At 54.0% G+C, this 27,116-nt stretch overlaps 2 protein-coding genes across 10 annotated transcripts in view; both read right to left on the bottom strand.

Annotated features, from left to right (window-relative positions):
• EP400 (E1A binding protein p400) overlaps nt 1-3,664 on the bottom strand; it is a 113,423-nt gene extending 109,759 nt beyond the window's left edge. For 5 of the 8 annotated variants that reach the window (XM_029226902.1, XM_029226913.1, XM_029226919.1 and 2 more), the window contains exon 1: nt 3,456-3,663. The gene's annotated coding sequence lies outside the window, so the exon portion shown is untranslated. Of the gene's footprint in view, nt 1-3,455 lie in introns of all 8 variants that reach the window. The other 3 variants (XM_029226909.1, XM_029226934.1, XM_029226903.1) reach the window with 3 other exon arrangements.
• Nucleotides 3,665-10,719: 7,055 nt separating this feature from the next.
• PUS1 (pseudouridine synthase 1) lies at nt 10,720-22,889 on the bottom strand. Of its 2 annotated transcripts, none has more exons than XM_029220086.1 (6): nt 22,870-22,889; nt 21,863-22,094; nt 19,895-20,032; nt 16,083-16,185; nt 12,494-13,185; nt 10,720-11,004 (listed from the first exon to the last, which is right to left on the bottom strand). In XM_029220086.1, the coding sequence occupies exons 2-6, from the start codon at nt 22,082-22,084 to the stop codon at nt 10,963-10,965; spliced, it is 1,197 nt and encodes a 398-aa protein (XP_029075919.1). In that variant the 5' UTR covers nt 22,085-22,094; nt 22,870-22,889; the 3' UTR covers nt 10,720-10,962. The 2 variants fall into 2 exon arrangements, with proteins under 2 accessions (XP_029075919.1, XP_029075908.1); XM_029220075.1 differs by lacking the exon at nt 22,870-22,889 and adding an exon at nt 22,403-22,539.
• Between the last annotated feature and the right edge of the window lie 4,227 nt (nt 22,890-27,116).

The following is a 27,116-nucleotide window of genomic DNA, read 5'->3' as shown; positions in this document are numbered from 1 at the left end:
GGATGAATCTCAAAGGCATTACGCTCAGTGGAAGAAGCCAGACTCAAAAGGCTCCACGCTGTGTGAGTTCCTGTAGCTGACATCCTGAAAAACACAGAAAACACACACTCAGGGGTCCGAGGCTGCCAAGGGCTGGGGAAAGAGTTCACTACAGAGTGGCAGCACAAGGCAACTGCTGGGAGGGAAGGAATTGTTTTGTATCCCAATTGTCATGGAAATTACACATCTGTCAAAATTCTCTGAATTCTACTCCAAAAAGTGAATACTATTAAACGTACATTAAAAAAAAAAAAAAAAAGCTAAGTAAAACAGCAAAGTGAGGATATGCAAAGACCTTCCCTTCCACTCAGAACATAAATGACTTTTTAAATTTATTTCTACAATATAATAGTGCGCCTAAACAGGATAAAAATTTCTGTTGGTTAGAACAAAGCAAAAAAAAACACAGAAGGGGCGGGGCTGAGATAACAGGCCCAAAGGATGCTCTACGCAGAAGAAAAGTCTAAGGGCCAGGGTCTTGACTCCGAAAGGCAGCGGTGCGTAGTCCCTGTACAGGGGGCTGAGGAGCAGAGGCAGCCCCAGAGCAAGACGTGAGGCCGCAGCCCGCAGTCAGCTGCTCGCCCTGCAGGCGCTCACTGCCGCCACACTGGGAACGCGGGACCCTGGGGGTGCGGGTCGCAGTGCAGAGAGAATGCCAACGAGAGAATTCAAGACATAAGACGGACGGCCCCGGTGAATGGTCCACGTGAAGGACACCACGCTGCCTGTGCAGGACGTCCAACTTCACCCAGGGCCCCCTGAATGCAAGATCCAACAGCTGAACCCTTCCTTCAATGGCCTCCGGAGCTCCCATCTCCAACTGCAGGAGTCAAATTCAATTCTCTTCATTTCTACCTACGAAATCCAAACCTCACCTCGTGCATTAAGTCTCTACTAGAAAAGCCAACTTCCCTCCTCTAACTGAGAACGTGCGAAGTCTATTCCTCAGCAACCCCTACAATTTCTAATTACGCTTGCGTGCCCAGGTCCCTACCAAATCCACCTGCTTTAGAAAAGAATGTGTTCATTAACTTATTTACTCAACAAATGTTTATTAAGCACGTACGCCATCAGACACGATTTGAAGCACTGTGTGTGCGACAGCGAACAAAGCATAGCTCCTGCCCCAATGCACAAAGCGGTAAGTGCCAGACCATCAGTGCAGTGGCACAGCTCAGGGTAAGGGATGGAGCGTGTGGGCAAGTGGGCAAGGTGCTGGGTTATCCAGCAGCCTCTCTGAGGAGGGAACTGCTGAAAAGAGAACTCAGTGAGAGGCAGACCCGTGGCACGTGGGGACCTGATGTTTCAGGCAGAGCCGAGGTGTGCCCAGGCCTGAGCTGGGTGTGGCAGGAGCCAGGTGACAACGAGTGGGGTCCGGACATGAAGTCACAGGGGCAGCAGGGACCTGGGCACAAGGGGCCTCATAAACTGCCTTAAGGACTTTGGCTTTTTTTCTGAGGGAGATGAGAAACGATGCAGGGCTCTGAACAAAGCAGTGCCTCACCCGAATCTGTGCTCAGAGTCAACTGCAGAGCAGCTCAGCTCAGGTGAGCAGGGAGGAGGTCGTTGGAATAACCCAGGTGAGATGACCCGGGGGGCTTAAATGACAGCTGTAGCCAAGAAGGCAGTAAGAAGCAGTCAGGTTTGAGATCAATTTTTAAAGTGCCGACCAGTCAAATTTGGAACGTGGAAGGAACGCAGAGACCACACAAGGAGCTCTGTCCTAAGCAACAGGAAGAATGGCGCTGCCTCTGACTGAGATGCAGCAGTGTATAAGCAGGTTTCACACATGTAAAAGTGGCTGTTTGGAAGATCCTGCCAGGAGAAACACATTCAGGGTGTGTTGACATGTGACCCAGTCGTGACACGGGATGAGATCACCCAGTGTACAGACCAGAGAGGAGGTGAGAGGACCACCTCGAGGCCTTATAATCTGTGTAAGTTAGGGAGATGAGGAGCAACCATCAAGGTAAAAGACAATCAACAGAGTTGTGTCCCAGTGCCACCAGGGCACAGCGATTCAAGGAAGCCATGGGAGGCCCAGTCAAAGGCTGCCAACAGGGGGACTTGGCAATATGGTGTCACCTAACCCCAAGAGGAGCTGTTTCAGAGGCGAGGTGGGACCAAAAGCTTAGCTTGAACCAACGTTCAAGAGAAATGAGAAGAGGAAGTAGTGATAGGGAGCTCGCGATTCTTCCTAATTCTGGTATAAAAGGAAGCTAAGCCCTAGAAAGGGTAACGGTAGCTGGAGGGGCTGTACGTTGATGAGAATACTCTGAAGAGAAGATAAACTGAAGGCAACATAAGGATATTAAAGCCACGGCCTGGGATAGGCAAGAAAGAGGGGATCCAACACAAGAAATTAAGTAGATGATGGTTCACTAATACTACTCCACTAACAGCAACTCCTGTAGAGGATTTCATGGCACCTGATCATGCTAACTACATGTTTTTAAAAGCACATAGAATTACACTGTACAATCCCCATTATTAAAAAAAATTACACGAATAGAACAAGGAGCCACAAAGAAACTGCTAAGTGTGCTTATATTTGGGTGGTAGAATGATTTAGAGTTTTAAGATGTATTTTTACATTTTTTTCCAACCATTCAGAGAGCATATTTATATTTCATTGGTTCCACTAAAAAAAAAATTACAAAAACCATTTTATTGCACATATCAGGTAAAAAAAAAAAAATTCACCAGAAAATACAAATAAGCGAAGAGAATAAAACTCATCTATAACGCCCGGGATAATCACTACTAGCCCGCCGCTAGGTTATTCTTCTCCGACTGAGGAGGTGGCGTCTGAGCAGAGATGCGGGCGGCAGATCTCTGCGGGAACGTGTTCCGGGCGGAGGGCGCGGGCAACGCGAAGACGCCGGGGGCGACAAGCCTTAGCCAGCTGAGAGCTGCAAGTGGGCGAGGGAGGGGGGCTGGAGGCGGCCGCACGCCGCGGCGCCGCAGGGCTCCCTGGCCGACGCGTCTGACAAGTCACTCTCCCTCGGCACCTTTGCCCACACCTGCGCGGGACACCTCGCGCGAAGAAGCGAAGCCGCGCCATCCCCATGCTGCGGAGAGGGTCGGGCATCGAACCCGGACCACGAGACCAAAAGAAAGCAACAGACCTGACTTGAATCCCGCGCACAAAAAACAATGCGAGGCGCCCCGCGGCCCCACGGCCCACTCACCGGGAGGAACGGGCCGGCCCGCAGCGGGCCCGCGGCGCCCCCGGCCGCCGCCGGCCCGCCTCACGGCCGACCGGTCCCGGCGCCGAGCCCGTCCCGTCCCACAGCCAGCGCCGCGCGGGGCCTCCCTCCCCGGCGCCCCGGACCCCCGCGGCTCCAGGGGGAACCGAGGCCGGGGCGCAGGCCATAAGACCCCCGGCCCGTTGTCCCCGCCGCGCCCACACCTACCCCGGGTCTGGGCCGCGCTCCTCCACGTCGGGCTGGGGCTGGGGACCGGGCCCAGACGGCACCGTTCCGCTCGACACATCCGGGGCCCGGCCGGAGGAAGCGGCGGCGCGCCTGCTACGGCGAGCCGGAAGGGACGCGCGCCCCGCGCTCGCAGCTGCGCGTTGGCGCCCGGCGTGACGTCGGCGGAGCGGGAGGAGTGGAGACGGCGGCGAGGGCTAGACCGGCAAGGCGAGGGCGCGGGCCGATGGGCCGGCGGCGGAGCGGGCGCCGGGTTTGTGGAGAGCGGAGGTTGCCCTGGGGGCGCTGCGAGGACGAGGGCGCGGGTGTGCGCGCGCTCCTCCCGCCGCAGCGCCTATTGCGCGCCGGCTGCTGGCCTCCGGAGGAGGTCTCGGAAGCCCGCGGGGCCGCCCATCCCGGGGGGGCGGGGTCGGCTGCCGGCGCTGTGGGCGGGGCGAGGGGCGGGCAGGCGGGCTGGCCGAGCAGGAGGAAGGGTCAGCCGGAGGGCGGAGTGAGGAGGCGGTGCAGAAAGGGGGCGGGAGCCGAGGAAGTCACCACCCAGAGCCAGACAAACCGTGCGGGGAGACGGGGTGTCCACTGGTAACTGTTCCCCAGCTCAGCTTCGGCTGCTTGCTGCTCAAAGCCAATAAACGGGAAGCAAGAGTCAGGAGAAAGGAAAGGTGCTTCAATCAGAAAAGCCGGCAGTCTGGGGAGGAGGTGGACTCGCGTCCAGAGATCAACGAGGATTCTGCTCAGCCATGACAGTTTTTAAAGGGAAAAACGGGGGAGAATCTCAGGCAGTCATCGAGGCAGGAGGGTGGGCTCTGCGTCCTTCTCCATTATGTGCACACTGCCTGACTCTTCAGATGTTATCTTGCCTCAGTGATCTGCCTGCAGGATTGCTAAGGGGGCTGCTGGGGGCAGAGAGCTGGTCATTTTTTAACTGCTTAATTCTTCATTCTGACTTCTTTTAATCTAGGGAAAGAATCAACAGGTTAGGCAAGGCATGTGTGCATTCAGGAGAGCATTAGTCAGGAATTAGGTTAAATTGCCTAGTGGTCTCATTCCTATAATTAGGTTCTTTTAAGGTTAGAGGGGAACAGAAATGGGCAAACAAGAAAGGGGCAAAGGAGCTGCTTTCATAAAGAATGGAGTTGGACCACAGCCTCACACTATATGCAAAAGTGAACTCAAAATGGATTAAAGGCCTAAACGTAAGTGCTAAAATTACAGAACTCGCAGAAGGAAACACAGATGCAAATCTTCAGGTTCTTGGATTAGGCAGTGGTTTCTTATGACACCAAAAACAGAAGTAACAACATGAAAAATAGGCTGGACATCATCAGAATTAAACATTTGTGCTTCAGATAACACCATTAAGAAAAGACAACCCAGAGATTGAGAGAAAATAGCTGCAAATCATATACCTGATAAGGGACTTGTATCCAGAATAAAGGACTTGCAACTGAAGAGTTAAAAGGCTAATAATTTTAAAATGGGCAAAGGGATGGATTAACAACAAGGTCCTACTGTATAGCACAGGGAACTGTGTTCAGTATCCTGTAACAAACCATCATGGAAAAGAATATGAAAAAGTATATATATGTATATGTGTATAACTGAGTCACTTTGCTGTACAGAAGAAATTAACACAACATTGTAAATCAACTATACTTCAGTTAAAAAAATTTTTTTAAATGGGCAAAGGACTTGCATATATGCCTCAAAAGAGGATGTACAAATAGGCCCATGAAAAGGTATTCAACGTCATTAGGGATCAGGGAAATATAAACCAAAACCACTAGGATGGATTGAATCAAAAAGTCAGGTAGGGCTTCCCTGGTGGCGCAGTGGTTAAGAATCCGCCTGCCAATGCAGGGGACACGGGTTCGAGCCCTGGTCCGGGAAGATCCCACATGCCGCAGAGCAGTTGAGCCCATGCACCACAGCTACTGAGCCTGCTCTCTAGAGCCCATGAGCCACAACAACTGAGCCCGCATGCTGCAACTACTGAAGCCCACGTGCCTAGAGCCCATGCTCCGCAACAAGAGAAGCCACTGCAATGAGAAGCCCGCGCAGTGCGATGAAGAGTAGCCCCGGGCTTCCCTGGTGGTGCAGTGGTTGAGAGTCCACCGGCCAGGGGAGACATGGGTTCGTGCCCCGGTCTGGGAAGATACCACATGCCGCGGAGCGGCTGGGCCCGTGAGCCATGGCCGCTGAGCCTGCGCATCCGGAGCCTGTGCTCCGCAACTAGAGAGGCCACAGCAGTGAGAGGCCCGCGTACCGCAAAAAAAAAAAAAAAAAAAAAAGTGTAGCCCCAGCTCGCCAAAACTAGAGAAAGCCCGCATGCAGCAACGCAGACCCGAGGCAGCCAAAAATAAATTAATTAAATTTTAAAAAGACATTGTTTAAAAAAAAAAAAGGTAACTGCATCTTTATCTTGGATAGCTCTGAATGAGCCTGTGTGAGCCCCAAATGTAATCGCAAGTGGGAGGTTGAGGGAGATTTGACTCCAGAAGAAGTAGGAGAGGAGATGAGAGAAGCAAGAGGCTGGACAGGTACGACTGCTGGCTGTGGGCTGTGAGGCAAGGAATGTGTGCAGAAGCGGAAAAGGACAAGGAGATGAATTCTCCCCTGGAGCCTCCTGCCAGCACCATGATTTTAGCTGCATGAGCCCCATTTTGGACTTCTGGCCTGCATGGCTCCAAGCTAATAAATCTGCGTTGTTTCAAGCCAAAAAAAAAAAAGGTAACAAGAAGTGCACAAGCCTATGGCGAAATCGGAAACCTCATACACTGCTGGCGGGAATTGAAAGTGATGCAGCCTCTTGAAAAAAATGGTTCGGCAGTTCCACAAAAGAGTTGTTAGGAGTTAACATATGACCCAGGAATTCCACTCCTAAGTATATACCCCAGAGAATTAAAAACACACAGCCACATGGAAGTGTGTATGAAAATATTCTTAGCAGCATTACTCATAATTCCCAAGAAATGTAAACAACCCAAACGTCCATCAACTGATAAATAAACGAAATGTGGCGCATCCATAGAATGGAATGTTATCCAGCAGAACAAAGGAGGACGAAATATCGGCACAGGCTACAGCATAGATGAACCTTGAAAAAAGCATTACACTACGTGAAAGAAGCCAGACACGGAAGGCCATGTATCACATGATCCCATTTATATCAAATGTACAGAACAGGCAAATCCATAGAGATGGAAAGTAGATGCTGGTTTCCAGGGGCTGGAGGGAGGGGACTGGGACAGCAGCTGGATGCAGGGTTTCCTTTCAAGGTTGATGAAAAAGGTGAAATTAGGTAGTGCTGGTGGTTGCAGAACTTTGCGGGTTGACTATACACCGCTGGGTTGTGCACTTTGAGAGGACGAGTTTCGTGGTACGTGAATTATATCTCAATCAGAAATCCATCTTAAAAAAAGAAATGCAGGCTAAAGTGATCAACTGCTCAGCAAAATGCAGACGCAAGTATCCTCTCTGATGTTTAACACACAAAAAATTCTAAAGAGAAAGTAAAACTTGACCATAAAAGGGAGACAGGAGAGGGACATGAAAGGGATCAAATTAGTTGGATGAAAGAGGGGAGTGATTTCATGTTTCTAAGTACTGGTAGGGAGGCCCTTTCAATCTTCACTCCACCCTCCTACTTAGCAACGTTGGAAAGTTAAAAACTACACCTGCCAGACTCCTTGGAGGCCCGAGCCCCAGCCAAGACGTGGGCCCCTCCCGCTTGCTGCCTCTGTGCGTGACTGGGGGCGGCGGGGAGGTGCCCTCCTTCCTGCTGCTCCTGGCTGCACTTGCTGACGGATATGAGTTGACAAATTTGAGTCTCTCCTGTAAGGGAGGTCCGGTGGTGGGTGGCTTCTTGACCGGAATCCCTGACCCTGGACGCAGCTCTGGGCCTGCCAGAACGCATCTCCAAGTGTGGGGCTATTGGGGGTCCTGGGGCCTCCCATCCCTCTCGGCTCCAGAGGCAGCATCAGCAACTGGAGGTGCCTTGGGGGGGGAGTCAGTTCTGTCTTGTTTTGGGAGTCATTCCAGGAGACCCAGTCCAAACCAGGTTATTAGGCCCCTCCAACAATGCACAAGCCCCACACGTCCTGTGGAAAACATCTGCCCAACTCAATCTGCAGAGTGGCTTCCGTTTCCAGAAGCAGCCTGTAACGTTTTCCCTCTTAGACCCTCTCAAACTGCAGCTTCAATACACACAGATCAAAACTGCTTAGATGTAAGCTTTAAAAACTGTGAACCGCTATATTGTATACCTACAACTTACAGAATATTGTAAACCAACTACACTTCAATTAAAAAAAAAAAAGCTTAAATGATTTTCCCACTGTTTTCTTGGATGGTTGATTCCTGTGCACATCTTACATGCTGGCCGATGTGGGAATCTGCGGGGCAGCCGGGGAAGGCTGGCATGATGGGCCGCCAAGCTCCTCCCTCAGCCAGGAGGGCTGGGGCCGGGAAAGGAGGTGCCAGCTCAGGCTCTGCTTGCCCTCCGGCATCAGGGGGATACAGTGCTTTTGTTTTTGTTTTTCAATTTATTTTATTTATTTATTTTTGGCTGTGTTGGGTCTTCGTTTGAGCAGGGGCTACTCTTCGTTGAGGTGTGTGGGCTTCTCATTATGGTGGCTTCTCTTGTTGCGCAGCACGGGCTCTAGAGCACAGGCTTCAGTAGTTGCGGCGCACGGGCTTAGTTGCTCCGCAGCATGTGAGATCTTCCCAGACCAGGGCTCGAACCCGTGTGCCCTGCATTGGCAGGTGGATTCTTAACCGCTGCGCCACCAGGGGAGCCCTGCTTTTCTGTTTAAATCAGCCAGACTGAGTCTCAGTTGCTGACAACTGAGACCCCGACTATGCAGGCCCCTGACTCTAACTTTTTCCTGAGTGTGCTTCCCCACTCAGGGAAGGGGCACGAGACCCAAAAGAAGGCCGGCCCCAAGATCAGGTTTGCTCCCTGATGTTGTGGAGAGTGGGGGAACAGGCACAGCCATATGATACTGGCAGGGATGCAAGGAAACACTTCTACGGTGGACAGGGGCTGTCAGAGTTAGGTAGGCATTAGAAACCCGCCAGACCACCGAGTCTGCATCTAGGGATGCTCACACGTGGACAAGGATGTATAGGGATGGTCGTTGTGTGCAAAATCACAGGCTGGACACATGTCCACCAGCAGGCTGAGTGGCATGGACTGCGTACACTGTGGGCCACCAGCAAGAACGACACAGACTTTTGTGATGGCAAAGACGCCACCGTCTGTGTGAAGACAAGGGTCAAACACGCTCATATATGCACAGAGACCTCTGGAAGTCACAAGAAAAAAGAGTAGGGGCCTATGGAGAGATACTGGGAATTAGGGAGGGAGGGCAACTTCTGTTTTGTACTCTGTTTTTCCAAGTACACATTTTATTTTATTTTATTTATTTTTTTGGCCGTGCCATGCAGCATGCAGGATCTTAATTCCCCGACCAGGGATCCAACCCATGCCCCCTGCAGTGGAAGTGTGGAGTCCTAACCACTGGACCACCAGGGAATTCCCTCCAAGTACATATTTTAAAATATCACATACCCATGGATCCTCCAAGGTGATTTAAATGAGTCACCCAGGGACTTCCCTGGTGGTCCAGTGGTAAAGAATCTGCCCTCCAATGCAGGGGACGTGGGTTCGATCCCTGGTCGGGGAACTAAGATCCCACAGGCTGCAGGGCAACTAAGCCCTCACACCACAACTACTGAGCTCACGCGCCTCAACTAGAGAGAAAACCTGCGCCCCGCAACTAGAGAGAAGCCAGCGCTCTGCAAGGAAAGATCCCACATGCCTCAACGAAGATCCCGTGTGCCGCAACTAAGACTCGATGCAGCCAAAAAAATAAACAAACAAAATTAATTTTTTTTTTTAAAGAAAGGAGTTTGTTCTTTGCTAAAATACAAAACAAGACGCACTCACTAATTGCCTGGAGTCACACTTGGGAATTGTCTACAATTTGACCCTGAAACCAAGACCACGTAACCTTTCATAAGGAGAGCCCCACGATCCCAGCAGTTCTTAGGTTACTTTCTGCCCTGGGAAGTGACTTTAAAAGCCCGATCACAGGTAAAATTAACATGCTTAAAGCCAAGCCCCAGTATTTCTCCTTCAAGCCCATCCTGTTCCCAATCACGCCACCTGTTAATGGCCCAGCTAGCTCCTCAATTCCTGAAACCCAAAGCCCAAGTCAGCCTCGAACCCTGCCTCCTGTCCCAGCCGCTGGCCACCCGGCAGCGGCAGCCACTCGCCAAGGTTTCTCGGACCCAAAGGCACACCTCACTTGGTCTCTCCCCAACGGCACTGCCAGTCTTCCCGATTCTACTCGCCCCACCCGCTCTGTTCTCCGAAAGACAGTGCTCCCTCGAGGGGATTTGCCCAGCTACGTTGTACACACGTGTGCAACCCACCACACGGCATTTGCACATACATCACACGTGCACACGTACCCATGCAGACACATCACCTACGATCACATCACAAATACACGTGCACAAACTGCTCACACACCACACGTGCGTCCACGTGGGCACACAGTACGTGCACGCGTGCGTCCCACGTGCACACACACCACGCGTCTCCTGCAGCAGACTTGCCGACTGCCTCCCCCCCCCCCCGCCCCGCCTGACCCCTCTTCCTTGGTAACAGAGCGTCGCCTTCTCCGCAGGGCGCCACTTAATAAAAGCATTTCCCTGCCCCCCTTGCAGCTGGACGTGACCACGTGACACACCTCTGGCCAGCGAGGGGATGAAGTCGCTGGCGGGACGTCCAGGAGGGCTCGCTACGGGACAGTCAACGATGTGCCCCTTCCTTCTGCCCTCCCTCCTCCCTCCCGCCCGGAACACAGGCGGCGCCAGGGATGCACGGACCAGGATGAAAGCTGCGTGCCGCAGGGGGCCAGGTGGACGCCCAGAAGGAGCCCGTGTCCTCCAGCGCTGGGGACTGCTACCCCTGGCCCGACGGCCCCCCTGTCCTGTTCTGGTCTGCGCCGCTCGCCGGGCCGCCGAGCCCCACCCTGACAGCCGGGCAGCCAGTCCTGCCAGGAGCCGCCCGCTCTCCCGCCGGCTCCAGCCTGCGCCCACCCACGCGCCCCCGCCAGGTCACCCGTTCCCACGGCTCCGGTCTGCTGCTGACACAGCGCACGGTGCTCCTTGCACCTCTCTCGGTGAAAGACCCGTGGAAAAGACCGAGAAAAAGGTAAAAGAAGTGACTAAACAAGGTTTGTACTCATTTAATAAGAAAATCGGTTCTTTAAAAAAATAGTGTCTTTACGTGCTGAGTTGTGTGTAGTCAACGCGTGAGCTGAAAATAGACTCGCGGCAGGTTCTCCCTGTGACGGAAACTCAGAATGATGCAGCTCTCAGGATCCTGAGCTGGGGAGGCCGCGCGCGGGCCGTCCCGTCTGGGCGAGGCATGCCGCCAGCAGCAGGCTGGTGGGTCCCGGTGTGTGTGTCGTGGGCCAGCTCAGTCACTGTCCCCATCACTGCCTTCCAGGGGGCGGGGGACCTGCAGAGCGAGAGCAGACAGGAAACGGCTGTTGGGGAGCGCTCTGCCTGGCGAGGGCCCTCCCCTGCACATGGGCTGCCCAGGGCGAGGCTCAGCCTCACCCATCTTCCTCTTCACTGATTCAAGAACCTGTCTTGAACGGGCAAAGCCAAGGGCTGGGGACCAGAGGGGGTCTTCATCGGGCTCCTCCAGCTCCCAGAGGCTTCAGTGACCTTGGGGACATAAAACTGATCTACTGCAAAGCTGGTCAAGTACAAGCCCCTCAGCGCTATATAGAGACGGCAGACAGAGGCCTCTCTCTGTCTGTGGGAATCAAGCAGAGAGCAAGCCTGGCCCCCAGGTCCCATCTGTACACGTGCTCCATCTGGCCTCAGAGTGCTGGGAAAATTGATAACCACCACCATTTAAAGAGTGGACTATTTCACGTACACGTCTGGAATCCCAGTTTCTCCTGAGAAAAGGCAAGCTCCGACAACACTCAGGCCCACCTTCCATTGGCTGGCGCTGAGCTGCAGGGGCCCTTCCGGTGGAACGACAGCTCTGCCGTTTCTCAGTCTCCACCAAGTCCCGTCTCCTCCCCGACGCTGCTTGGAATTCACCATCCGACCTGCAACCCCTGCCTTTCTTACACCTGGCCCACCTTGCTCGCTCCCCTTACCTGTGTGCACATGGGTTTACAAGCCCGGCTAGGGAGGAAGGACAGTGTTTTTCTAGATATCTAGATAATGGGAAGAAATCTCCCAGAGCTCCAGGTGGGAATCTCACCCTTTGACAGCCTGCTGGGACACCATGAGAGAACATGGGCTTTGGGGACCTCCCTCGCCCCAGGGTAAAGAATTGAGAACTAGAGTAAAATGTTCACTTTTAGCTCCAGCACCTCCAATCGTGGATGCTCTCCTTCTAACATGAGGTTGGCAGTTAACTCACAGATGAATCACACTTTGAGCCAGGTCCCCGGGCGGTATCGGACAGCAGGGCTCCGGGACAGTGGGGCCGAAAGCACAGCCTGCGTCCCCTCCCAGGCGGAGAGCACCCGGGCCCGGAAAGGAACGCCGCCCAGAGGGCGAGGAGAACGACGCTTGGCCGCTCAGCGTCCCTGGCGCCTGCCAAGCAACCCCATGTTATGGAGCCAGGTACATCAGCCAGAGGAGGGAGGACGTCCCACTGGCACCTCCATCCCCCACACGGGACGACGGCCACCGAGCATGTCCCTCACCCAGCGTCACTAAGCGCGGAGCAGGGCAGCTGGCCACCAGGTCCTATGCCCTGGCCCTGCTCCTCCCACTGTTGTGACCCCAGGGCAGCGACAGGCCTCTTGGTGCCTCAGCTTGCTCATCTATACAATGGGTACAATGACAGGGGCCAGAGTGGGTTTAAGCTTAGCCACGGACAATGACAGATGTGGACAAGTGCTTGGCTGAGCTCCTGGAAGGGCCAGCGCCAGCCCCGTGGTTCCCCTGACCCCCAGCCCCCGTGGCCCCAGCCCCACCTTGGCGCCTGGGCCGGCGGCTGCGTGGGCAGTGGCGCTGAAGTCATGCATGGGCAGGGTGCTCAGCCACTGGGCCATGGACCTCTCGTGGCGCTCGGTGCCGATGATCGTGGGGTAGATGTGCTGCTCCTTGAAGGCCGTGACCTCAGCCTCCTCCCGCGCCCAGTCCAGCGGCTCGTGCAGCCCGTCGTGGCCGAAGCGCTGGTTGTACTTCTCGAAGTGCACCCGCTCCAGGACCAGGCCGAGCCCCGGCGCCTTGGGCACGTCCACCTTGGCCTCCCCCCAACAACGCTCCAGCACACTCTCGGGCGCGTAGCCCTTGACGATGGCCACCACCAGCCCCACCATCTTCCTGATCTGGTGCGTCATGAAGCTCTGGCCCTTGACCTTGATCACCGCAAACTCCATGCCTTCGCGCACGAAGGGCTCCTCGCAGAACATGTCGAGGATGTAGCGCCGGGCACTGGGCTCGCGGGGCCCCTTCTGCGAGGTGAAGTTGTGGAAGTTGTGGGTTCCCCTGTAGCAGGCCAGGAGCCGGTTCACACGCCCCAGCGTCTCTGCATGCAGCCGGTACGTCTCGTCCTGCACGTCGTGGTCCTTGTGGGCAAAGGCGAACGTGGGCAGCATGTAGAAGTAGGTCCTGGCGTCGCACTTGTTCTTGGAGTTGAAGCCGCCCGTGACCCTCTTCAGTCCTGGGGGCAGAGGAGGCGATGAGGACAGACTGACGACACCCTGAGCAGGTCTGAGCGCCGGCACCTTACCTGCCGAACCCGGACGAGCCCGAGGGGGCCCCGGCTCCGTGCGCTAAACCCTCAGCTAAAACCTGTCAAACAAACCCCGGAGTCGGCCAAGGTGCGGGACACCCTGCTCTCGCCTCACGGATCCCGGGGGACCCACACGGACTAAAGCACCAGCCGGTGACCCCGACCCAGAAGCCTTGGATCACAAGCCATCCTGCAGGTGAGGCCAGGGACAGCAGCGTGTTCAAACAGCAAAAGAAACTGGAAACGACTTAAAAAGTCCAGCAACAGGGAAACGATCAACGGCTCTCAGACATTTGCAGAATGAGCCAAAAGCAGCCCCGCAGAGCAGGCGCCCGTCCCCAGGACCGGGGGCCGCACCGCTGAGCACTCACTGTGCCTGGCCAGGGCTCCCAACAGACTTCTTAACCGTTCAGTGAAAAAAGATGAGCAAAGCGAAGAACTACGTGTGTATTTCTCTTTGTGAGAAAAATACAAACACACGGATCATGTCTGTATTTGTAGAGAAAACTTCTGAAAGAATCACAACTGTTGCGGGGGGCGGCTTCTGGGAACTGGGGAGCACGAAGCGCCTTGTGGCCCTGGGTGCTCCGTGCTGCGCGGCTGTCCTCAAGCTAAGTCAAGACCGGGTCTCGAGGACTCAGCCTCACAAGGAGGCTGACTTAAAGGCCAACTCTGGCTTCATGTTACAAGGACTGATGACACGGCCCCGGGGCTGCCAGTTCAAGGCTGCATCTGCGCCGCTCTTCCCGTCTTCTGTCTCTGCTGTCGTGTTTGATTTGGGGTAATCTTATTTTTGTGTTTTGTCTTGCTTTAAGAATCCAATTTCATCGACACAGCATCGCAGGTATGCTTTGTGCACCTAATTTCTGTCGTGCGGAACATAACTGCCAAGAAAGGCTGAAAGGGGCTGGCAGCCGACCACACGGCTGGGCCGCTAACGAGGGAAACACAGCCTTGCTGTGTCACGTTATGTAAGCAGTGCTAACGGCTGCGAATTGTGTAGGGCCTGGTATTATTTTAGCAAAAGTGGGGAACAACCTGTGGCATACGTGAGAACGTTCCCGCGGAATGAATGTTAAGAGGCATCACATGGGGCTTTAAGAGGACTGGCTCCCAGAGAAGGTCTTCAGGAGGGAATTATCCTCACCTGGCAGAGAAAGACCACAGGACAATAAAAATAAAACCGTGTCATGCCAATAATAAATGCAGAGCCTTCCCCGGCGGTGCAGCGGTTAGGACTCCGTGCTGCCACTGCAGGGGGCGCGGGTTCCATCCCTGGTCGGGGAATGAGATCCCGCGTGCCGTGCGGTGCAGCAAATAAATAAATAAATAAAAATTTAAAAACTAAATTCAATAGTGGGCAAAGTAACCAAAAACAAGGGTTGTGACTTTGTGTTGAGATCCCTATTTATACTTGTACCCAATGTTCATGGCAGTTCCTTTTCGTAACAGCCCCAAACTGGAGACACCCGCAGTGTTCCCCACCAGGTAACTGGATAAACAACTGGAAACCACGCAGCAATGGAAAGGAACAAACCGGATGCACCCGACAACGTGCAGGAACCTTTAACCAGAGGCTCCGTGAAAGAAGCCATTCCATACAATCCTGTTTACATAAAACTCTAGAAATACGAAGCAGTCTATAATGAAAGAGAGCAGATCAGTGGTCGCCTGGTGAGGCATGGGGTGGGAGGGGAGTGGGGAGGGTCACAATCTTCTGGGGGTGACAGAGAGGGTGACTCTCTCAAGTGGGCTGGTTTCACAGGTATGCACACATATCACAACGTTTTAATTGTATAATGAACTACGCAGTTTACCGTACACTGGTTATACTTCAACTTTAAAAAGGATTTAAAAGTGTTTTTAATTCTCTGGTTAAAGAAAAACTGACACTGTAGTGTGCGGGCGATGACACAGGCAGACCTGAAATACACGTCACGACAGCAGGACAGGTGCAAGTGCGTGGCTGCAGGTGTTAGGTGCGTGCAAGGTGGCCTGGCTTCACGTGAAGGCAGCTGTGGTAACTGGCCCATGGATGCTTTGACCCCGGGGCTGGCAAACAGTGGCTAAAACATGGCCGTTCCTGTACAACTTCTGAGCTAAGGCTGAAAGGGTGGTTAAAAGAAGAAACAAAGGAGAAGAATATGCAACAGAGACGGTGATCTGTGTGGCCACAAAGCCTCAGATAGTTTACTACCTGGCCCTCTACAGAAAGCCTCTGCCAGCCCTTGCTTTAAGGGCCGGCAAAGCGATCACTAAAAAAAACCATAGCGAGTCATCGCATTAGCTAACCAAGGTGATAATGAAATGCAATGATAAGAAACATCAATTAATCCAAAAGGAGGGAGAAAAAGAAGAGGGAAACAAATGGGACAGAGAGAAACAGAAGGCAAGCAGAGCTACCCCCAGCCACCCCACTACCACATTAATTATCAATGGCACATATATGCCACTTAAAAGGCAGAGAGGGTCAGACTGGAAATCCCGTTATCAGGCCTGTTACAATAGGGAGTCATAGCCCCTGTTTTAATTTTATCAAATCTGGACTTTCATATCCAAGCATTTGGTTAAAACAAGGCACATGTACCACCAAGATGCTGCACTGAGGGCCTTTCCAAGTCTGTCTGTCTGGCTGTGTCCCTTTCTGAAGGAGGTGGGAATACTGAACCCTTCCTTACAGCTGACTCACAACCACTCCTTCCAACGGCTAAGCGACCACTCTGTTATCTTAGCTCCGCAACAGAGAAATTCGGTGAAAGAAGAAATTTCGTGTCCCTGTGAGACCGGCCACCACCCAGTGTGCAGCCCAGCGCTGCAAGGCTTACCCAGTATCCGAATGTGAGACGGAAGGTGGCTGTTAATCTTTTCTAAAAGGTCGTCAATCAGCCACACCTTCAGGGACACAACCTGGCCGGCCGCAGACACACCCTGCAAAGGAAGCAGACATGGGAGGGCCAGCTGGGCCCTGCACTTGGAGCGCGACAGCCTGCAAGCTGGTCTCTCCAGCAGAAGGACCACACGCACGCTACACCTGTCCGTGGAGGGATTCTGCTTTTAGAAGTGCATCTGAAGGGAATAACCAGATACAAGAACAGTGCTCTATATACCAAGGGAGTGAGTGCCACATAGCTTATAAAATATTACAAGTGAACTTCGGAGCCCAACAAAACACGGGAACACATACATGAAATCCTGCAGATAGGAGATAAAGTCCCACCCTGGATGTGACTCTCAAGGACTTAGGAAAAAAGAAAATGCAACTTAAGAGATGACAGAACTCTGGAGCTGAGCAAGGTCACCATCTAAGTCACAGCAGCAGGTATCCTGTGGGGATGGGGTGCTAGTGACACAGGTAAACTGAGCAAGCTCCGCACTCAAGAAGAGCACAGTTCACCATTTGTATGTTACACCTTTTTCCTAAAAGCAAGTTTTCATAAAAGGCAATACGGCAGTAAGGTCTGGGGGAGGGGAGCGGTGTGATTCGGAAGGTGGACGAGGAGGGGGCTCCTGGGACACGGGCAGAGACCCACGTGTTGACCTGAGTGGAGATTATCCAGGCGCTCACCGTAGAATCACCCGTTTCACTTTATACTGACACTGTATGCACCTTTCTGTTTACTACAATCATACTTTCTAAAAAGATTTTTTTAAATGTAAGCAAAGAAGACAGAGTACCGTGTAACACTCCTGCCGAAAAATTTCTTTACTCTGTATCTAGTCATGAGAACAATCAGACAAATACAGATTGAGGACAGTCGTCAAAATAACTGGCCTGAACCATCCAAAACATCACGTCAGGAAGGACAGAAAGGAGGTGACGAGACCATTTTAAAGGAAACTCAAGGGGTTCCCTGGTGGCGCAGTGGTTAAGAATCTGCCTGCCAATGCAGGGGACACAGGTTCAAGCCCTGGTCCGGGAAGATCCCACATGCCGCGGAGCAACTAAGCCCGTGCACCACAACTACTGAGCCTGCGCTCTAGAGCCTGTGAGCCACAACTACTGAGCCCGCGTGCCACAACTACTGAAGCCTGCGCGCCTAGAGCCCGTGCTCTGCAACTAGAGAAGCCACCGCAATGAGAAGCCCATGCACCGCAACGAAGAGCAGGCCCTGCTCGCCACAACTAAAGAAAGCCTGCGCGCAGCAACAAAGACCCAACACAACCAAAAAAATAAATAAATAAAATAATAAAAGAAATAGAAAAAAAATTTTTTTAATTAAAAAAAAAATGAAGGAAACTCAAAAGACATGACAACTGAATGGAACCATCAACGCTGGGTTAGACACAGGATCAATAAGAAACGGTGTACCAGTGTTAAATTTCCCAAGGGTGATAGCGACACCGAGCAGTTGCCAGAGGATGCCACTGCTCACGCGACATATTTTGGGGTGAAGGGTGATGACGTCTGCAACTTCCTCTCAAATGGTTCCATTCAAAGGCACAAAAAGGAAAACAAATATGGCAAAAGTTTAACACTGCCGAGTCCAGGGGAAGACCAAGGGTGTTCATGCATTGTTCCTGGGACTTCCGGAGGTCTGAAGTTTTTCCAAATAAAAAGTTGGAGAGATTTTTGTAAAAAAGAAGAAAGACAAAAAATAAACTGGTGAGATGGAACACAGGCCGAATCCACTGTTCACCAGGCAGACACCCTCCAACACAGAGGCATCTGGCCACGAGTGGCTACTGTGGGCATAAAATGGCTGTTCTGAAATGAGGTCTCAAAGTCTCAGTACACGAAAAAGGAACGGAAATACACCTCATTGCTAATCTTTTTATATTGATTACATGTTTTTTTGTTTTTTTTTAAATTTTTGGCTGTGTTGGGTCTTTGTTGCAGTGCGCGGGCTTCTCATTGCGGTGGCTTCTCCTGTTGCAGAACATGGGCTCTCTAGGCGCGCGGGGTTCAGTAGTTGTGGCTCACGGGCCTAGCTGCTCCGCGTCATGCGGGATCCTCCCGGACCAGGGCTCGAACCCGTGTCCCCTACACTGGCAGGTGGATCCCTAACCACTGTGCCACCAGGAAAGCCCTGATTACACGCTGAAATGAGAATTTTCTGGATATGCTAGTGGAGAGTGGGTGATGACTAAAGGGTACAGGGAAGTTTTGGGGATGATGGAAATGTTCTAAGCTTGGCTGTGGTGATGGCTGCACAACTGTGAGAAAGGACTAGAATCAACGAATGTACCTTTAAATGGGCAAAATATGTGGGAGTGAATTACAGCTCCTTGAAACTTTTTTTTTTAATATGAAACAAAAACTAACAAAATATTCATTTGTTCATCCATGGGGATGTTAGTATCAAAGGTTTTCTAGATTTCCCAAAATGTAAGAAGGAAAACATATTCGAATAAAACCATCTCTAATAACAGTGAAAACTGAAATAAATGCTAGCCCTCTATGTGGAAATGCTGTCTTCATTAGCTCGGGTAAATGTTTACTTTTCTTCTGCCTTGAAAACAACCAGAGAGCTGTAAGTGGGAAAGCTAAACAGAAAACAACGCCACGGAGAGCCCCGGTACTCTTTACTGGACCGAAGAACACGTGACTGGGTCACCCACGAGACTGCCAGGCGCCTGTTTTTGTTCTTAGCTGTCTGTGCGGTAGCTCTGGTTCCGGGGCTCTGGCCTGGGCCTGTGGATCCCAGGGGACGCTGTACCTTTGAAACTCAACGTTATTCAGATTCCCGGGACCCTGATCTGCAAAAAGCTACGTGTACCACAGACTCCCAGTGACCTTAGGTGGCCAGAGAGATGATTCAGGGCCCAGGTCTGAGAGAGCAGGCTCAAAGGTGCACGGGCACTTTGGGTTTTTTATCTCCTGGGGGAGAGCTTCACGTTCTCCGTGGCTGGTTGTCCCACCTGCCTCGGCGACACCCTCCATTCCTTTGTGGGGAGCCCCTGCTCGCACCAGCCCCACACCTGGGAATGTGCCAGGGTGGGACCAGCCAGCGACTGGCCTGGGACGGTGGGAGAGCCAACCAGACAGCAGGACTCAATCTCATGAGCATGAATGGACAGTGCTAGATCACGGCCACCCGAGACTCCTGAGCGTGCAACTCCCGCGGGGTTCCAAAGACTTGGCTCACACACGCACAATGGAAACTATTTCCCGTTCATCGCTTTTTATGTTGATTACACGTTGAAAGGCAACTACCTTGGACACACTAAGTTAAATAAAACTGATAACAAAACCCAGCGTCACCTGTTTCCTTTTCCCTTTTAGCTGTGGCTCCTAGGAAGTTTAACATCACACGCATGGCGGGCCTCTGCGGCCACGCGGTCCTACTTGTATCGCGAGCCTGAGATGGATGGATCTAAGGCAGATGTTGTGGCCACCGTGCCACCCACGGGAGCGACAGAGGAGAAAGCACAGACAGAGAGGACGCCAGACCCTGTGGCCCTGAGCACCTAGGTCCAGCCACACCTGGGCCGGAAATGCCCCAGTTTCTTGGCCACACGAGGCAACAACTTTCTTTCCACTTACACTAGTCTGAGCTGTGCATCTGTCATTTGTAACCAAGAGAATCTTGAGAGATAAAGGCGCTAAGATGGAAAGTGGGATGAGGACAAACACAAACCACAGACCGGCGGCTTCGGTGCTGCCTGCACCTGCAGGGGATGTGGGGACAGCACCTACCTTGTCCGTCCGGGCGCAGCGTTGGAAGGACATCTTCCGCATGTCCTCCCCGTGATTCTCAGGAATACAACCCGACCGGACCAGGGCAGACACCAGGTCATCTTCGATGGTCTTGAATTTCGAGGACCCAACATTCCTCTGAGGAAAAGAGAAGAAGAAAACTTGTTTTTCACTCAATCACTACCCACAGTAGGGGCCCTGGGCCATGGCTGATCCAGGTAGGGGCATGTGCGTTGTGCCCGCACCCGGCAGGTGGGGACCGCACCTGTGGGCGTGGAGAGACCCTGCAGCTCGTCCCCCGACCCACGGAAGCAGGAAAGCCACCTGTGGGTATCCACAGTCTAGAAACTTCCCACCCTGGGCAGCTGACACTGGGCATCACCTAAGACATCATTTCCCCCTACCTGTCAGATGTGAGACCAGCACCCTCCTGCTGGAGACCCATCTGTCTGTTGCACCCGGCCAAAGAGGGACTCCCCTCCCTCATCACCCCAGGGTCTCCCCTCCCTCACCACAGCAGGGAGCAGGCCCTCCTGCATCACTACAGGGAGGCAGGCGCCCCTGCTGGAGGAGGAAGCCACCCCAGGGTGCTGCCAGCACCTAGTGGGTGCAGATGCAGTGTAATCACAGTCCAGGGCCTGCAGGACCCTGTGACATCAGTGAGATCACCACCCTGACGTCAAAGAAAATCTTTGCAAAGCAAGGGACACAGGGCGACAAGCACGTCGCCAAGATGCACCACAGTGGGCAGGTCCTTCCCAAAGTCTACCTCACGGTCCCCACTGCAGCTTAAGTCCAATCCCTTTACTCAGCAAGAAGCTATAAATGCTCCTCCAGCGATCGGAATGGATATTAAGAAACAGGGATAACCACCCTTCCCCACATCCCGCTGTGTCCTTCTGTCACCCTGTGAGCTACCGTCACTCCCTACCCCCCCTCCATTCCCCTAATGGGGAAACTGAGGCAAACAGAAGCTGATGAGACACAGGCAAAATTCTCAAGACAGTGCATAAGGCAACAACACACGTAATCAGTCACCCTCAAGCAAAAAAGCATTTAAACATCGGCGAAGAGCAGCGGAGGCGGTTTCCTTGTTCCACTAAGTGAGACCGAAGCACCGCTTCCACCATTGTCACCATCTACCCGTGGTCATCAAAGGTCATCAAATTGGTTTCACGGGTGCAACCCTATACTTAATGAAAAATACTAAAATAGGATACAAAGTATCTCATTACTACTATTATTTACAGTAAAGGTGACCACAGCACCTGGTAAGGTTGGCCACTGTTTTCTTAAACTTCCGCTTCAGTGAGATACTCTACACAGCAGTGAATTCCTCCAAGAAGTTTAAAGGACGAGGCACCAAAGTGTAAGAGCCACACCGCTGACCACAAGGGACGAGAAGAAACTCTACGTGCATCTGCCGGGGCGCCGGGGCTCTTGTGCCTTTCAGGAAAGGGTCACGGGGCTGGGCTGGGCAGGGAGCTCTCACGTGCCTGCGTACCCACAACCGTCACCTTCACGTGTCTAACAAAGAGTAACAGCTGTCTCTTCCGAGCATCCCTGGCGCTGTCCCAGTTCTAGTGTGCGGCATCGGTCAGCCCAATGACTCTTCCTGCCCTGTAAAGTCAGCACTGCGATCGTAAAGATGAGGAAACGACGGACTGAGAGTTCTAGTCACTTGCCGCCTCTGGTCATCGGCAGGCCTGGGCCTTTAACTACCTTGGGAGACTCATGAACATCTCCCCCCCCCCCCCCCCCCCCGCAAGCATCCAAGCAATGCATGGATGAAACAGGGCTCAAAGCTGCTTCAATCTGAATCTAAATCTTGCCTGATGGGACCCACGCGATAAAGGAGGTGAAGAACGAGACTCCTCTTTCTGCCACTTCCCAAGATGGCTCACTGGGTAACTGTCGCTCCGAGGTCCCTGCCCCAAGCACACCGGCCCAGCCCGCGGGCGCCCTCACCTGCATGCCGTGGTAGCCCTTCCCGGAATAGGCCACGAGCAGCACCACCTTGCGCTTGGGCAGCTTCCTGTGCTGCCCTCCACCCTCGCTGCTCCTGAGCCTTTTCGCCTGCTGCTCTGTCTCCTCCCAGATCCTGGCCGGGCCCTGCCAGCCACGCCGGACCTTCCTGTCCTGCTCCTGCTTGGTCCCCACGGGCACGGGGGCCTCCCCATTCCCTGCCATGGGGGGCAAGCTGAAAAGACACGGTGGCGAGGGGGGGGTGGGGTGTGAGCAAAACACAGAAGGAAGCGGCCCAGTGAAAGGCTGACGGTGGCAGCCTGGTCCAGTAAACACCCTGGGCTGACCACCGAGTCCAAATCCCAGCTGGGCGCTAACTGTAGATCTTGCCCAACCACCAACTTGGCCTCGGTTTCCCTGTCCAAGAAATGGAGCAGTGACAGCACTTTATGCGATGAGGGCTGGTGCTCGCCGGGCATGCAGTCGGGCTCAGTGGGGGTCAGCGTGCTACCCTGGGGTCACGGACAAGTGCACTGTCATTACCAGAGGAGGCGCGGTCCCAGGCGCGGGGTCCACGGTCCGCAGGCTCTCCTCAGGGCCCAGGCCGCCGCCCGCAGGCTGGGGAGCCCCATGCAGGCCCGGGAGGGGCGGGGGGGGGCACGCGCCCGACCCCTGACCTCCCCCGGTACGCACCCACCCGGGTCCTCTAAACCCCTAACCTCCCCGCGGCCCCTACACAACAGCCCGCCCCTCCTTAACTCCGACCACGGCCACGCTCCAGCCCCACCCCTTGAGAACTCTAACCTTCCCGGGACCCTCTCACGCTCCAGCCCCGCCCGCGGATAACCTAAGTCGTCCCTGACCCCCAGGCTGACCTCTGACCTCCCCAGTCCCTCCTGCTCCCCCCTCGTCCTCTCGCCTCGCCCAGCCGGCTCTCCCTCGGGAATTGGGGAGAGCCCGGCCACCCACGCCGGGACGAGTGAGGCGCGCCCCGACCCGGCCCCACTCACAGAGCGGCGGACTGAGCCGGAGCCGGACCACGTGGGCGAAGGCGGAAGCGGAGCGCGCGGCCGGACGGCAGCCGGACGTGGACAAAAGTACTTCTGGGCGAGGCGGGCCGAGGCGGCTTGGGGCGGAGCTTGGTGTCAGGGGCGGGACTGAGCGGGGCTTCGGGGCGGGGAGGGCGGGGCCTGGCGCCGGGAGCCCGGTTCCCCGCTGCCAACTCGGGGGTGGTTTGAGGCCGATGTGGATGCGCCCTCTTAGGGCGAACAAATCGTCCTAACAACTACGCTTCCAGGCTCTGTTCCGTGTTACAAGTGTTAGCTCATTCAGTCCTTTCGCCCGCCTTAGGGAACAAGCACGGTAAGAGCAAGCACATTACTGAAGAGGAACCCGAGGGACAGAGAGGCTGAGCCCATGGCCGGAAGCCACACAGCACCAGTCCCGGCATCTGGAATGACAGCCTGTCTTTCAACAGTGTGCAGACCAGCGCCTTCCCACAAACCTCTCATAAGAAAACACTTGCCATGTGCCAGTGCCAGGTGCTGCTCTAGTGGCTTGATGCCTGTTAGCTTATTCAATCCTCATGAAGCCTTGAGGAAGGTTCTCTTGTCCCCATTTTACAGATGAGGAAGCTGAGGCACGGAGAGGGGCCCAAATGCCAGGGAGAGACTGGGTCATGCTGGAGCCCCCTGTGTGAGAGCTCCAGGGAGTGAGGACCTCCTGGAAGCTGGTAGAAGACAGATGGGAAACTCGCCCACACATGGGGTTTGGGAGGCGGCACAGATGTCACCACAGCTGGCGGGAGCGAGCGACAGCCCGCAGAAGGTGGAAGGAAGTGCGGCTGGCAGCACGGGACTCAGACCTCCCTGAGACGGCCACTCGGTCAGTAGCTATTTTCCGAGCACCTACTAGGTTCCCAGCGCCTGCAGCGGCTGCGAACAGACTAGGAGCAGAACCCGTGCCCTCGGGAAGCTTCAACTCTAGTGGGGATAGACAATGACAGACCAACAGCAAGAGAGTGTGTGATCAAGTGTTAAGTGCTGTGTGAAAACGACTCAGAAGTACTGACGCATGCCACAGCTGGGGGTGAACCTTGAAAACACATTCAGTGGAGAAGCCAGGCGCAGAAGGCCACGTCGTGCGTGTATGATTCCATGCACAGCTGACCCTTGAGCAACGCAGGGTTGAACACGCGGCTCCACCTATACAGAATTTGTTTCACTAAATACAAAGTGCAGGACTACTAAGTCTGCCAGTGGCTGAATCCACAGATGCGTAACCACGGACACCCAGCTGTCAAGTTATATGTGGATTTTCGACTGCGTGGCTGGGGGGGGGCGGTCTGTGCCCCTAACCACCACGTTGCTCACAGGTCACCTGTATATGAAATGTCCAGAACAAGCGAATCCACAAGAAAGAAAGTGGATCAGTGGCTGCTGACATGGATTCTCTCCTGGACCAAATTCTACTCAGACTCCTAGTTGGATAAGTCAGGCCTAGTTGGAAAAGAGCTCAGGCAGGCGGAAGGGCACAGCTCACCTGTGCTAAACAATCCCCCAGGCCAGCCCACCCCTCTGAGGAAGGGAAGAAAGAGCTGCCCCAGGGTTCCAGGCATGAGGAAAGGTCAAGGTCACGTGTGGTCTGGGGAACTCAGGTGGCTGAGCAGCCTTAGGAGGCATCGGGGCACCTTCACACAGAGCACCCCACAACAGAGCACCCTACCTTCACCCAGAGAACCCCGTCACACAGTACCTACCATCACAGAGCACCCCTTACCATAGAGACTCCTTTGTCGGGGGACACTCCTTCCCCGCCCTCGGCCTCTGCAGCTCTGGAGGCCTGGGCCCGCTCTGGCACATGGAGGTGGACACGGGGCACAGGCTGAACCATCCGTGTAAGTGCACGACCTGGGCAACTGTGACGGCTGGAACTAGAGCCGCCGAGGAAGGCAGTTGAGACTGGATGATGGGACTTTGGGTTGTGCCCTGGGAAGCAGTCCATCTCCCCCTGCCCGTGTGAACCAGGAAGCTCCCGGTGCTTGAAGAGAAGCCCAGGCCGGGTGAGGGCAGTCTCCCGGGCAGGCCCAAGACCCCAGGCTGTGCCGCGGGCCAGCAGGTGGGGAGGATGGAAGCTTGGGGCCATGCTCTGAGGTCCTGTGTCAGGTGAGAGAATGAGAGGAAAAGACCACCGAGGGGCCTCCCTGCAAACTGGCCATGGTGGCACCGAGCCGGACTCTCATCTACGGAGAACAAACTGAGGCCTGTGAGGCTGGGACAGGTGCCCAGGGGGCATTTAGAAGTGGGGCAGGCACCTGAGCCGGACCTCCTGGCCGAAGGCCCCCTGTGAGCATGCCAGGAGCGCGCAGGGCAATGTGAGCCCCCGCAGGAAGTGGGGAGCCGGTCCCTCCCGTGTGCCCGCTGCACCCCCGGCCCAGCCAGCCCTCCTGGGCCCTCCTTACTGTCAGGCTCCTACACAGGGTGTTTACAGCAGCGCTACCCATGAATACCAAGACTGGGGAGCAAGAGGATATCCTTCAGTAGGAAAATGGATACATAAACTCAGTACCCCCAGACAGGGGAGTATCATTCAGCATTGAAAAGAAATGAGCCATCAAGCCATGGAAAGACCCGGAAGAAGTCAACCTGAAAAGGCTACACTGTGTGATTCCAGCATTGTGGAAGAGGCGAAACTATGGAGACAGTAAAGGGACAGGGGTTAAAGTCAGGGGAGTGAACACAGAGCACAGAGGATATTCAGTGCAGTGAAAGACTCTGCATGACACTGAAATGGTACAGGTCATCATATGTGTGTCCAAACCCACAGCACGGGCACCAAGAGCAAATCACAACGTAAACATGGACTCTGGGTGATGCTGACGTGTCAGTGTAGGTTTATCAGTTGTAACAGATGAATCCCACCCATGCAAGGTGTTAACAGGAGAAGTAAAGTGGGTGGCAGGGGGAGAGGGAGTATTTGGGAACTCTGTACTTTCTGCACAATTTTTCTGTAAACCTAAAACCGCTGTAAGAAATGAAGTCTATTAATATGACAACAAAATGCCACGGTTGTCTTAATCCTCTTTCGGCATTTCTTTGTGCAACATATCGGGAGCCCCACAGAGCGGAAGGGGCTGCATCTCCAGCAGGCACGGCCCTTCCTGTCTGCAGAGCCCGGAGCACGCACTCCAGGAAGCCAGACTGGAGCAGCCCTGCTGGGACCTAGCCTTTTGAGGCCCCACCTTCCACTTCCTCTATCACTACCCCTCCGCGAACTTTCGTTTCACATTGCGGTTAGCCTTTTTGGTAACTTAATGAGATACTTTTAGCCTATTAAAACAATATGTAGGGCTTCCCTGGTGGCACAGTGGTTGAGAATCCGCCTGCCAATGCAGGGGACACAGGTTTGAGCCCTGGTCCGGGATCCCGCATGCCGCGGAGCAACTAAGCCCGTGCACAACAACTACTGAGCCTGCACTCTAGAGCCCGTGAGCCACAAGTACTGAGCCTGTGCTCTAGAGCCCGCAAGCCACAAGTGCTGAGCACGCGTGCCACAACTACTGACCCTGCGAGCCTAGAGCCTGTGCTCCACAAGAGAAGCCACCGCAATGAGAAGCCCGCGCACCGCAATGAAGAATAGCCCCTGCTCGCCGCAACTAGAGAAAGCCCGCGCACAGCAACGAAGACCCAATGCAGCCAGAAAAATAAAAATAAATAAATTTATAAAAAAAAAAACTTAAAAACAGATAAATAAAAAACAACACGTAGTCTAAAAAATGGAAACCTTACCACTCAACAACAAAAAGAGAAAGCATCCGATTCAAAAACGGGCAAAGGACATGAATGGATATTTCTCCAAAAATGATCTAGAAATTGCTGACAAACACATGAAGAGATACTTGAGGTCACTAACCGTCGGGGGCATGCACATCAAAACCACAGCCTCTCACACCCATCCAGAGGCGGAGTGGGGGACCCTCCTGCGCCGTGGGTGGGGACGGAAGTGACGCGGCTGCTGTCAAGGTCTGGCACCCGGTGAACCCCTGGAGGACTGAGCTCCCAGCCTTGCCCCGAACCTGACCTCCAAACTCCAGCTGCTGCTGCAGGACATGGGGGGGCGGGGCGTGTAGTCTGAGAAAGGAGGTGACGGGAGAAGGGTAGGCTGTGACAAACCATCAGTAACAGCAGCCCAACAACTCCAGAGGTTTATTTCCTTAAATTGATGTTACACAACTTAACGCAAGGGGTGGGGGTGGGGG

The sequence above is a fragment of the Monodon monoceros genome, unplaced genomic scaffold (genome assembly GCF_005190385.1).
Source record: "Monodon monoceros isolate NGI ecotype Baffin Bay Population unplaced genomic scaffold, NGI_Narwhal_1 Super_Scaffold_1, whole genome shotgun sequence".
Classification (NCBI taxonomy): domain Eukaryota; kingdom Metazoa; phylum Chordata; class Mammalia; order Artiodactyla; family Monodontidae; genus Monodon; species Monodon monoceros.
This window is presented reverse-complemented; position numbering and strand designations above follow the sequence as displayed.

What these genes read in the sequence shown, in the direction of transcription:
- PUS1 (XM_029220075.1), bottom strand. Translation starts at nt 22,491, where the DNA reads ATGGGGCTCCCCAGCCTGCGGGCGGCGGCCTGGGCCCTGAGGAGAGCC. An exon ending in GTCTCACATTCGGATACTGG is followed by an intron (nt 13,186 to 16,082) that starts GTAAGCCTTGCA and finishes CTCTGCCCCCAG; the next exon opens with GACTGAAGAGGGTCACGGGC. An exon ending in CCGCCGGCCCAGGCGCCAAG is followed by an intron (nt 11,005 to 12,493) that starts GTGGGGCTGGGG and finishes CTCGCTCTGCAG; the next exon opens with GTCCCCCGCCCCCTGGAAGG.